At 41.1% G+C, this 13,584-nt stretch overlaps 1 protein-coding gene across 9 annotated transcripts in view; it reads right to left on the bottom strand.

Moving 5' to 3' along the window:
• Positions 1–13,584, bottom strand: part of ABLIM1 (actin binding LIM protein 1) — a 334,526-nt gene that overhangs the window by 135,334 nt on the left and 185,608 nt on the right. For all 9 annotated transcript variants that reach the window (XM_030806674.1, XM_030806700.1, XM_030806691.1 and 6 more), the window contains exons 3-4: positions 4,393–4,576; positions 212–321 (exon numbers count right to left, since the gene is read on the bottom strand). In XM_030806674.1, coding sequence (XP_030662534.1) covers positions 212–321; positions 4,393–4,576 — 294 coding nt within the window. The remainder of the gene's footprint in view (positions 1–211; positions 322–4,392; positions 4,577–13,584) is intronic.

Below are 13,584 nucleotides of genomic sequence, written 5' to 3'. Positions count from 1 at the left end.
TTTGATTTGCATTTCCCTGATGACTTATAACATTGAGCACCTTTTCATGTACCTGTTGGCCATTTTAATGTCATCTTTGGAGAAATATCTATTCAAGTAGATAGATGACTCTCATTTCCAGCTAACAGGGTTCCTCAAAAAGGAAGGCACCTGCCTGAGCTACCTCTGGACTACACAGGTATTCATGTCAGCGGGTCGCTGGGGCACTTACTGCTGGAGAAGGTGGTTTCTTTTGGACTGGACGACATCGGCTGTGCACAGAGTTGACAAAGGCAGTCTCTCCCATTGAATGTGACTCGGTCTCCGGGTGGAAACGGGCGCCTGGAGGCAGAAAGACATCGCCCTCAAGGTTATTGCAGCAATTTCATTCCTTTCCCTTATTCCTTCTGCTTGTTGCCCTCCGGTGCCCATTTATTTCTTGGAGAAGCAGCAGCCAACGTGTCTGAAATGCAGTCATAACCAAGCCAGCCAGCTGGAGACAGTCCAAACAAATAAATGTGCCTCATTTTGAGAAGAAAGGGGAATGTACTGGTTATAAGGGCAACCAGGTAGTAAAATGGAATGATTTACCTACATTCATTAGTGAAGGGATATTCCAGCAAGTGATCTAGCAGGGCACGCAGAACAGTAAGTTTCCAAACGGAAAGTCCTTCATGAAAAAATATTTTAAATACCATGAATTCCCAGTGAAGCTTAAGGCCCCGCCCCAGGAGACCTGGCTACAGGTCAAGCAGCAAGCAGTAGGCCTTTCAGTTCCCTGGGACCGTGCCTAGACCTCTGTGATGATTATGCAGAATTAGACTTTGTGCCGGACACCTATGTCGGTAAACGGAATATGTTTCATGGTGCTGGAGACCCAGTCCCTTATAAACTGGGAGAAATGGGACAGGCTGTAAATATCTGTTTAAGAATTCATATTAGCTTCTTTTCAGAAAGACAATTTCTCTTCATAGTAGATATTCATCAATAGCAGCACATTTTGCAAAAATATTGCCTTCTGCATGTAGATGATCAGTTTCTTCTCCCAGGTCACCAGGCAGGCAGCCTTTTAAACAAGTCATTAATGAACAGACATATGACAGTTTCCATGCCCACTCACTTGCCCTTGGCCTATGCGCCAATAATCTTCATCAACGCGATTGTGATGCTGTCAGTTAGGAAATGTGAAACTCACAAGCTGAACATCACCACAAATCTGAGTCAGAAGCAATTACTTAAGAGCAAGTACCAGCTTTTTGATATTCGTTTTTACTTCCACAGCTGCTACATTCCCTTTAAGTTGTCCCTCGGTAGCCTAACAATTGGTAATTAACTGTAATAAACAACATATAGGTACATTTGGACTTAACCCCACAAATGTGGCTGGCTCTAGTCATCACAGAGAGTTTTAAATTCTTCCACCCTTACATTTTAGAAGTCCCGAGGAGAGGTGGTGCCCTCTCCACTTGTGGTGCCGTGTCACTTTCTGCAGTACAATGAAGGCTCGGAGAGGTGAAGTGACGTGCCTGGATTGACCAGCTAGGGAGATCAAGTCACAGGCAGGTGCAGATGGCATCCACCAACTTAGAACTTGTTTTATTTTTAAGAATCAAAAATCACCCTCTGCTGGATGCCAGTAGCCCTACTGCTTCACACTCATTAGCTAAACCTGAACAAGTCTTAAATCTCTTCTGTAAGGAGGGAGTCAGGAAGTTAAGGATCCACTCGACACAACACGCACAGATTCTTTTGCCTCTGACCAGGCCAGGAGCGGACTTGGACGCAGCGTTTAAAGAGGCACTCGTGCTCCGTGGCTGACCCTGCACTTGCAGGACCCTGAGAATAAGTGCCCTTTACCTGTTGCATGCCCAGAGGCACCTCGCTTACCCCACCCAAGCCCAAGCCTTCCATCCCATCCAAGCTTATTTTTTTAGACCCGAGTCCCACGCGGATCCTCTAGGGGACAAGCCAGAGTCCAGTTCTCAACTTGGGCTGGGCCTTCTGAAGGGTGGGTTTTGTTGTTTTGTAAATGGCCCTTTTCAGGAATTTCCTCCCTCCCTATATCCTCTGCCCATACTGGATAACTTCCTTCTTTTATTTGCATGCATCTTTATAATAGAAAGAGACCTGGATTTAGAGTTAGAAAACCTGAGTTCTAACGTTAACTTGGGAATGTCCCTTAAACTGTGAGCCTCAAAGTCACTCATAAATAGAGATATTAACTCCTGGTTCCCTTCAAAGAATTGCTAAGAGGGTGAAATTAACTTCTGTATGAATATAACTTCTCAGCTAAAAAGGAGGCCTCCAATTCAGGCAGAATTATTGTCAATCGGCAGCAGTAGAGGCACTAGTAGTAAGTGCTCCTTTGCTGGCTCAAATGTCCAGGGACAGGGCCATAGTTAATAAATCTTTGTTTATCATTATACCAACTTCAAAGCAATGACCTCTCAGGGTCAGGATCAGAAGGGCTCTTAGAGTTTACTGGGAACAGGGCCTTCCAACCCGGCTGAGTGACAACATACGTGAGAACCCTCCAGAAACTACTAAATTACCATGCAGGTTTTGGGGGGAAAATAGGCTAGAAATTGATCTTTGTAGAGAGACTCCCATCTCTAGTCCACTCCCACCCACCCAGGAGATTCCAGTGATCAGCGAGGCTCGAAAAATGACTCGCATCTAGTTCACAGTCTTCTCATTTGAAGACAATTTCAATTGTCTTGAAAAAGCTAAATCACAGAGGTCTCAATTCAACCTGGGAAGTAAGACTAGGACTTGGGGCTCCATGCCAGCCCAGGACTCTTAACCAGGCTGTGTGCCACAGCCTGAAAAGGGAAAAATCAGGGCAGAACTTTGCTTTTGATTAAATACAGAAAAATATTTAGTTCATTCATCTAGAATTATTAAATTATGATTTTAAAAAAATGAAATGGAGAAATGAGCTAATACATAGCTATAAAGTTATTTAAATAATTTTATTATGAATATTTTGTGTCTTACGATTTATCAGTATTATCTTGTTAATTATACAATAATATCTTGTAATTATAATTAATTAATTATACAATAATATCTTGTAATTATCAGTAATATCTTGTTAATTAATTATACAATATTGAATCTTCCCTTCTAGCTTACATCTCTCTGGCTTAGAAACATAAAATGCTGAAAAACAGACAACACATCTCCTCTGAATTGGGGTTTTTAGAAAGGCATAGCAAATAGATCACCACTTGAAAAGGCACTGAATTGCAAAATTGCCAAATCAGAATTGATCAATAAAGCAGCTGACCCTTGGTGGTGAGTCTCCTAGTTATAGGAATCAAACCTATCTTAAGTTTTATAACATGCAGACCTCAAAACACAAAAACCACAAAAAGCCCCACATTTTCCCACTCACACTTCACATAGTTTTCTTCTGTTCTCTGACTGATCATTCTATTTTATTATTTATTATTATTTTTTTTGAGATGGAGTCTCACTCTGTCACCCAGAGTGGAGCGCAGTGGCACAATCTCGGCTCACTGCAACCTCCGCCTCCCGGGTTCAAGCCATTCTCCTGCCTCAGCCTCCCAAGCAGCTGAGATTACAGGCACCTGCCACCTCGCCTGGCTAATTTTTTTGTATTTTTAGTAGAGACAGCGTTTCACCATGTTGGCCAGTCTGGTCTCAAACTCTTGACCTCAGGTGATCCACCTGCCTTGGCCTCCCAAAGTGCTGGGATTATAAGGGTGAGCCACCACGCCCAGCCTGACCATTTTAATCAAGCTGGTTTGCACAGTTAAGATACAACCTTGGTAGATGACAGATACATAGAGAGCAGGGATTAGCAAATATTTCCCCCCAAAGATGAGATTGTAAATTTTTTAAGACTTTGTGGACAATATGGTCTCTGTCGCAACGACTCAACTCTGTTGTTGCAGCGCGGAAGCAGCTATAGGCCACACACAAGTGGGAGTGGCTGCGTTCCAACAGAACTTTATCCACAAAAACCGGTATCGGGCCTAATTCAGCCCATGGGACACAGTTTGCCACCCCCTATTACATGAGAGACCATTTTAAACACACACACATGCCTAGGAATTTATACTTCCAAATAAGCTTTATCCTTCTAAGCAGTTATGCCATTTCCCCCAATGTTTTTATTGCTCCAGAATGTTTTGAGACCCAGAGCTGCTTTCAGAATTAGTTTCAATCTACTAAAAATCAGTCATATTACTTTGTAGAGGACATCACGCATATGGTTTCCAACTAATCTACTTTTTTACTAGGGCTGATAGTACAGTAAGAAAGAAATCTAAGGATAAGCTTATGTGCTACTCAAGACAAAAGGTATATAATCCAAGCTTTAACAGCCCAAACCAGCATTTCTCTGTTGGAGGAAGGTGTAGGCTTTGGGAAGATAGGCTCACTTACTTGCAGATAGTACAAGCAAAGCAATTGGGATGGTAGGTCTTGCCCAGAGCGGTCACCACTTCGCCCTCCACGAACTCCCCACAGCCATGGCAGCGTGTCCCGTACATCCTCTGGTAGTCCAGGGTGCAGAGATACTCTCCGTTCTTTATGAAGAAGCCCCCTTGTGCCAGGTCACAGCCACACACTGTAGAGAGACAAGTTCACATCTGGTCATTATCTGCCACACTGCCGGGCAGCACTGCCTTTGACTGAATACTGACCGGTTGCTTACCCTGTGATCTCAATGGTTTGGGGCTAGGGAGGGGACGGGTACAAAGAGCTATTTATTATTGGGCTCTGACCCTCCCTTTGGGAGCTATGCAATATCTCATACAAGTAAAATCCACTGGCTAGGTCTCAACGGCTTTTGTGATATGTCTAAAATTCTGAGATAATCAAACAGTCTTTGATAGAGAGATACCCTTCGTTCAGGCTGTCTCAAATATGAGCAAAGGTGTCCCTGGCAGTGTGCTATTTAGGAAAGGTGCCCACTGCCTGCCCACACAACTGCACGGTTTGGGCCAAGATTTTTAGGAGTTGAGTAATAAATTTCCATCATACCAAAGGCAGTAGCTGAAATTTCCAATAGCTATATTTTTTCACACTCTGGAACTACTTTCCACTGCCATGAAAAATTCAGACGTTTCATTTTTTCTTTGTGCAGTAAATAGCATAAGCCAATTATTTATATATTATAGGGAGATAAAAAATGAACAGGCAAAAGAGGAAAGACCTGTCATTTGGATGCTTTATTGTGTCTGGATTTTGGCATCTCCTTCCGACTGTGCAGCTGTGGATTAGGGAGATGTTGCAAACAGGCAGTGGGAGCTTGGGCCTGGTCTACGTGTTCAGACAAGACTAGAGTAGGTCACAACAACTTGTCTGCAAATAAAGCCTAAAGCAGTCCCTGACAGTAAAGATCTCTCTCTGCCAAATGGCTGAGAAGCAACAGCCAAAGCGGGAAATCTCTGACCTTAACCTCGCTATGGCCAAGGTCAACTGATTCCAGTTTATAATTCCTTAGGCAAAGAATCCAGGATTCTTCTTGATTATTTGGTATTCAGTTGGGGTAGGGACAAGGTGAGTTCAATCAGTAAATTGCTTTCCTAAGGACCTGCTCAAATGCTCCCAGGGTTCATCTGCTGAGTTCCCATGACTCCTTAATTCATCTAGATGAACTAGGGCTTCAGTAAGTTTCTGATGAAAGTCACTACTCCTCCACCTTCAGTCAGGACTCTTCACTAACTACAAGCTACGGAAGATGTTCAAGGTGACCCGAAACCCACAAACAAGCTTTCCATTGTGGATTCATTGGTCTTTGTTTAGATCAACACTCCACAATCATGACCTTCTTCTTTGCAATTTACAATTAAGTAACCAAAGATTATGGCCTGAGTCCATCACGCCTGAAACTGACCACCCTATAAATACTCCTGTGATCATATTATCTGGAAAACAGCTCATTCACCACCTGCTGCCTCCTCTCACCTGCCAATCTCTCCTCTGCCCCCGCTGTTCTCCCACCTACTTCTTCTTCCCCAGATGAGTCCTGTGGGTCAGGGGAACCCACGTGTGGACTGGCCTCATTCTGATTGCAAATTCCTTCAGCAACAATAGGCAGTCTGGGGGTAGAGGGTCACAGAACCTTAGAGTGTTTTCTTTAATATCTGTCTATGTGCAGATCTTATTTTTCTACAAGATGGCAAGGTATTTGAGGGGTGAGAGTCTTCTTTTGATTCTTCTTCAGGAACCTAATTGTATCTAATATAAAGCAGGAAACACAATGTTTGAAATAAACTGAATCCTGTCTGAAACTTGGCAGGTTCCCACTGATTTCACTCCTCAGTGACATCAAGTTCTGATGACTCAGTTATTTTTCCAAACTTAGGATTTCTCAGAGCCCTAAGAAGTGACAAAACAATGCATCCAGACTACTGGTAATTCCCTAAATTCTCTCCTCCAGTCAGCTATGGCTTAAAAATGCACAGAGTCTTTATACAAAGATCTGGTGTCAAAAGGGTAATCTGGTGGCAATACAGAAAAAATAGATTGAGATAGTTTCAAAGCTAATGCTAAATGTTTTAGAAATTCTTTGTATTCATTGCTTTCTCAGGACACCTGTCTGCAGCCTTTTTCAGATCACATGGTTTTGTGAAATTGACATACAGTATCCTTTATTAATAAAGTCCTACTTTCTGTGAACATAACATAGCCTTAAAAAATGAATTCTTAACACTATTGAGAGATGCCAAGCTACATTCAAACTGTGCCTTATTACGATTTGATTTGGCTTTTTCCTTAAAGTAGTGCTCAAGGTGGCTTACCAAACCATACCATTATTTCTGGTGGTTTATACAAGGAAACCAGTGTTTGATGCGACTCCCAGAGGCAGGTGTTGTTAAAGGTATATGCAACAAGCAGTGAGAAGGGGGGGGGCTATGATGCCAGTACCTAAAAGATACTTAACATTATTACATTTCCTGAGAATGGACCAGCTGTCACATCATTTCAGACTCTTCCCTCTCTTGCCTCCCCAGGCTTTACTTTCCTGTTTCTCCTCCTCTGTCTACTCCTTCTCAGTCTCAGTAGCCAGGCCCCTAAATGCAGGTCACTCCTATGGGTGCCATCTCCTCCCTCTATGATGTAAGGCATCCCTGGGAACAGATCTCATTCACTCTCACAGTCTCAACTATGACTTTATGCGAGGGATGCTCAAATTAATGATCTCTCTCTGTGATGTCTTCCCGAAGTTTTAGACCCTGATTTGTAGCTGTATGCTGGGCACAGGCAGACCCCATACCTATCTCAAACCCAGCATTTTCCAAACACACCCTTTCCTCGCAGTTTCTCTGTCATCCCCCATAAAACCTTCTGCTATTCTTTTTCTATTCCCTTTCTCATCAAAATGGTAGCTGTATCCATTCTCCAACTCTTACATCAACATCAACATTTTCTGTTTTTTTGTTTGTTTGTTTGTTTGTTTTTGAGATGGAGTTTCACTCTTGTTGTCCAGGCTGGAGTGCAATGGCACAATCTCGTCTCACTACAACCTCCACCTCCCCAGTACAAGCGATTCTCCTGCCTCAGCCTCCAGAGTAGCTGGGATTACAGGCATGTGCCACCACAGCTGGCTAATTTTGTATTTTTAGTAGAGATGGGGTTTCACCATGTTGGTCAGGCTGGTGTTGAACTCCTGACCTCACGGGATCTGCCAACCTCGGCCTCCCAAAGTGCTGGGATTACAGGCGTGAGCCACCACGCCCAGCCGACATCAACATCTTCAACTGGACCCAAATCCAACCCATTTCCCCAATGAGGTGTTTCTTTTTCTTTCTTTTTTTTTTTTGAGATGGAGTTTCATTCTTTGTTGTCCAGGCTGGAGTGCAGTCGCACGATCTCAGCTCACTGCAACCTCTGCCTCCTGGGTTCAAGTGATTCTCCTGTCTCAGCCTCCTGAGTAGTTGGGATTACAGGTCCCTGCCACTACGCCTGGCTAATTTTTATATTTTTAGCAGAGATGGGGTTTCACCACGTTGGCCAGGCTGGTCTCGAACTCCTGACCACAGGTGATCCACCCATCTCGGCCTCTCAAAGTACTGTTATTACAGGCGTGAGACACTGCTCCTGGCCCAATGAGGTGTTTCTTTGATCCATTCCCTCCTCTGCCTTCTTGCTATCGCTACTCAAAACCTAGCCTTCAGCACGGCTCTGCTGTAGTAAAACAATTTTTTTAACAACATTTGTATTGGCAGGAAAAGAAAAACAACAGGAAACAATCTAAACTTTCATTAGTAGAAAAATAGTTGAATAAATTACTGCTATGTCCAGTCTATGGAGCTGGTATTAAAAAGAATGAATTTAGCCCTCTGGATTGTGGATATTGACAGCCCACTACGTTGCAGATATTGATCTGTCTATGATATATTGTTCAGTGAAAAGAACAAATGTCACAGAGTAAACAATTTTAAAAATCCAATTTTTAGATAAGTCTAGTTGTGTTTTTATCAACTAGGTAAAGCGAATTAACATAAACAGAACCATTAAATCGGTTCTTTCAGGAGGGTAAAGAATTATTAATTTTTTCTTCATATACCCACGTGTCAGTCCATTTTGTAATTTTATTTTTAATTGTGACAAAATGCATATAACAAAAAATTTACTATCTCAATCATTTTTAAGTGTACAGGGTCAGTGGCATTAGATACATTCACATTGTTGTGCAACCATCACTGCTATCCATCCACAGAACTCTTCGTCTTGCAAAACTGAAACTCTGCACCCATTAAAATCCCTATTCCCTCTTCCTGCAGCCCTGGGCAACCCCATTCTACTTTCTATCTCTATGAATTTAACTCCTCTAGGTTCCTCATGTAAATAGAAGTTCACCTCTAATCATAGTAATGTTAAGAAAAATTATCCAAAACTTGTAAACAAGGTAAAGGGAAGAAGGCATGTTCTTTAAATGTCATACTGGGGCATTGTTTAACAGCTCATACAAGGATTATTTCATTATCCAGGGGAGACTAGATCAGTGTTGGACAAGCCCTTTCCTATTGATGAAAGGCCCAGACTTTAGAAGTTAATGTTAACTTTTTTATTCTTGCCCAGTAGAGATGCAGATGACTTCTGTCTGGTTTTATCATCGTGTTGAACCATGAATCAGTTTTACGTCTAGCCCAGCCATCTTATTCTGACATTCCTTTTTGAATGCCTTTATAACCCACTCCTTTATTTTAATATTATATATAATATATATATTATATATAATATATATTATATATAAATTATATATTATATCATATATATAAATTATATAATATATTCTACATTTTTTAGACAAGGTCTTACTCTGTTGCCCAGCCTGGAGTACATGATCATAGCTCACTGCAGCCTTCAACTCCTGGGTGCAAGAAAACCTCCTGCCCTAGCCTCCCAAGTGGCTTAGGACTATAGGCGTGTGCCACCATGCCCAGCTAATTTTTAATTTTTTTGTATACACAGGCTGGTTTCTTGCTATGTTACACAGGCTGGTCTTGAACTCTCGGCCTCCAGTGATCTTCCTGCCTTGACCTCCCAAAGTGCTGGGAATATAGGCATGAACCACTGCACCCAGCCAACCCAACTTTATTTCTCCTTGGAACCAACTTTAACATCCTGCTGCTTCTGTCATTAATAAGTTGAATAAGTCTTTGATACGTGCTCATTCCAGATTCGTATAAGCGTCCTATAGTTTTTGAAAATGATACTTTGACATAGGCATTACTCTTTTTAGCCAAAAATATCTAAAGGTGAACAGTATTTTTTTTTAACAAAAGCTTTGGTCTGTTTGATACTAATAACTTAGCAAATACTCTTCACTGGTGGTACAAAGCAAAACTTTCACATCTAAATGATCACAAACATCTCAATTAGTAAAGTCAAACTTCAGTAGGGTATATTTAGATTTTTACTTCGGGTGCTCCATTAGTCTTTAGCTGACAGTTAGCATATGCCCAGGGAAAAGCATAGATTCCTTTCATTAAAAAATAGGGCTTCTAGTGAAAGAGATTAATTGCTTTCTTCTGATCAATTATTTAAAACATTCCCCACTCAAGGACCCAACTCAATCCTGCCCTTTTTTGCCACCACCAAAGCCTGGCTATAAAAAGTCCTGTGCCTTGTGGATGCGATGCTCTGGAATTCATTCTCTAGAAACCACTGAATACAATCAACTACTAAAGAAGAACATGTACATCCAAGAAATTTTATATAAAAGTTGCAAAATTAGTAACAGGCATATTTTAAAAGCTTAAATCTTTTTAAAAAAGTAACAGGAGCTGCCCATGTGGTAAAAATACCATGGAACAGGAGGGGAACAAAGTATGGGGGTGTCCAATAAGGGTGAAAACAGAACAGTATTTTAATGGCATGAACAGGGCTGCAGTAGCAACTATTTCTTCAACCTTCTAAAAACAGTAGTAACATTTTATGTTCCAACAAATTCATTGCAGCAACACTCCATCTGCCTGTCCACTAGTTCATATTGCCAAACATTTAAGAGAATGGGTCATACCTAAAACTCCACCCAATGGTGGGTTTGCGGGCAAAATGTAAAAGACATTTTCTTCATCCATATCAGTAGACTGAACATCTCTTTATTGTGCTACTGCTCTCATACAGGTTTTAATCAATTTGTATCAGTAAGAGAGGGGGGATGCTAAGCAAACATGACCAATGTTTTCAATTCAGTTTTGAGCAACATGAGCATTTTAATTGGGGTGCCAGTAGCCTTGGGTGAGTCCTTTCTTCTCTTTCCTAGGAAAACCCATCTAGCATGCTGCCAGGTGGTCAGCTCTTCTCAGGGAAGAAGGAGCCCTTCTGAATTTGCCCCATGAAAGTTCTGGGACCTGTCTTACACCCTTCTCATTTCCAGTGATGAGGGCCATGTGTTCCAGCTGTACTAATTTACCCTTAGGCCAAAATCCTGTTCCACATACTTCAAAATAATAGGAGTTGTCTAAGACAAACTCACAGCCAATATCATACTGAACAGGCAAAAGCTGGAAGCATTTCCATTAAGAACTGGAACAAGACAACAATGCCAACTCTCACCACGTCATAGAGCTGGAAGTCCTAGCCAGAGCAATTAGGCAAGAGAAATAAATAAAAGGCAACCAAATAGGAAAAAAAGTCGTCAAATGGTCTCTCTTTGCTGCTGATATGATTCTATACCTGGAAAACCCTAAAGACTCCACCAAAAGGCTCCTAGAACTGACAAATGATTTCAGTAAAGTTTCAGGTACAAAATAAATATACAAAAACCAGTATAATTTCTACACACCAAGAAAGTTCAAGCTGAGAGCCAAGTCAAGAATGCAATCCCATTTACAATAGCCACATACACAAAAACACCTAGGAATCCATCTAACCAAAGAGGTGCAAGATGTCTACAAGGAGAATGAAACACTGCTGAAAAAAATCATAGATGACGCAACAAACAAAAACACATTCCATGCTCATGGATTGGAAGAATCAAACTTGTTAAAATGGCTATACTGCCCAAAGCAATCTACAGATTCAATGATATTCTTATGAAACTACCAACATCATTTTTCATAGAATTACAAAAATCTATTCTAAAATTCATATGGAACCAAAAAAGAGCCTGAATAACCAAAGCAATCCTAAGCAAAAGTAACAGAGCTAGAAGCATCACATTATCTGACTTCAAACTATACTACAAGGCTACAGTAACCAAAACAGCATGGTATGGGTACAAAAACAGACACATAGACCAACGGAACAGAATAGAGAACCCAGAAATAAAGTTACATACCTACTACCAACTAATCTTCAACAAAGTAGACAAAAATAAGCAATGGAGGAAAGGACTCTATTCAATAAACGGTGCTGGGATAACTGGCTATCCATATGCAGAAGAATGAAACTAGGCCCCTACCTATCACCATACACAAAAATTAACTCAAGATAGATTAAAGGCTTAAGGGTAAGACCTAAAACTATGAAAATTCTAGAAGAAAAGCTAAGAAATACCCTTCTGGACATCGGCCTTGGCAAAGAATTTATGACTAACTCCTTAAAAGCAATTACAACAAAAACAAAAATTGACAAGTGGGATCTAATTAAACTAAAGAGCTTCTGCACAGCAAAAGACACTATCAACAGAGTAAACAGACAACCTACAGAATGGGAGAAAATATTTGCAAACTGTGCATCCAGCGGAAGTCTATTATACAGAATCTATAAGGAATTTAATTCTACAAGCAAAAAACAAATAACTCCATTAAAAAGTGGCCAAAAAACATGTCTTCTTAAAAGAAGATATGCAAGAAGCCAACAGACATATGAAAAAATGCTCAACATCACTAATCATCAGAGAAATGCAAATCAAAACCACAACAAGATACCATATCACATCAGTCCAAACGGCTATTACTAAAAAGTCAAAAAGAAACAACAACAAACAAACAAAAAAAAAAACAGATGCTCCAAGGCTGTGGAGAAAAGGGAACACATAAACACACACACACACACACATACACACACACGCGCGTGCGCACACACACACACACACACACATATATACTGTTGGTGGGAATGTAGATTTGTTAAGTCACTGTAGAAAGCAGTTTGGAGACTTTTCAAAGAACTAAAAATGGAACTGCTATTCAACCCCGCAATACCATCACTGCGGATATAGCCTAAGAAAAATAAATTGTTCCACCAAAAGACACATGTACTCGTCTGTTCATCACAGCCCTATTTACAACAGTAAAGACATGGAATCTATCTAAGTGCCTGTCGATGGCAGATTGAATAAGGAAAATGTGGTACATATACACGGTGAATACTATGCAGCCATAAAAGAAAATGAAATCATGTCCACCGTAGCAACATGGATGTAGCTGGAGTCCATTATCCTAAGCGAACTAATGCAGAAACAGAAAACCAAATACTGCATGTTCTCACTTATAATTGGGAGCTAAACTGTGGGTACATATGGACATAAAGATGGGAACAGTGGACACTGGGGAATGCAAGGGTGGGGAAGTAGGCAGGGAAAGGTAGAAAAGCTACCTATTGGGTACTATGCTCATTACCTGGGTGATGGTTTCGATCATACCCTAACCTTCAGCATCACACAATACACCCATGCAGCAAACCTGCACATGTACCCACTGAATCTAAAGTAAAAGTCAAAATTAAGAAAAAAGAAAAGAGAAGAAAAGAAAGTCTTGTTCCTCTCTGCCTGGGACTACACCATCCCTGCACCTTCCTAGGCTGTCATGTGCTAGAGCCGAGCTGGAGCAAACGCAGGGTACAGAACTCTCAAACACTTCACCCCAATTAGCACTGTGAATACCAAATGCATCCCATCCTCTGCCTCTGTCCTCCAACTAAATTTTTTTAAAGTTTTACTTCATCCAAGATGTTAATCTATTCATCAAACCCTATCTTCCCAGAGAATACAAAAGCAGACTATGACACAATGTCTTCTCAAACCACCAAAAATTTCATTACAGTGTGGGATCTGAGTTAATCCATTTTTGCTCTGAAACCCAGAGCAGTGTAGCTGAAAGTACCACACACGGCAGCTCAAAAGTACCATCCACTGTAGCCTGGAGCTCAAAATAGCTGAGCAGAGACTCATCA

Source organism: Nomascus leucogenys, chromosome 3 (assembly GCF_006542625.1).
Source record: "Nomascus leucogenys isolate Asia chromosome 3, Asia_NLE_v1, whole genome shotgun sequence".
Lineage (NCBI taxonomy): Eukaryota > Metazoa > Chordata > Mammalia > Primates > Hylobatidae > Nomascus > Nomascus leucogenys.
This window is presented reverse-complemented; position numbering and strand designations above follow the sequence as displayed.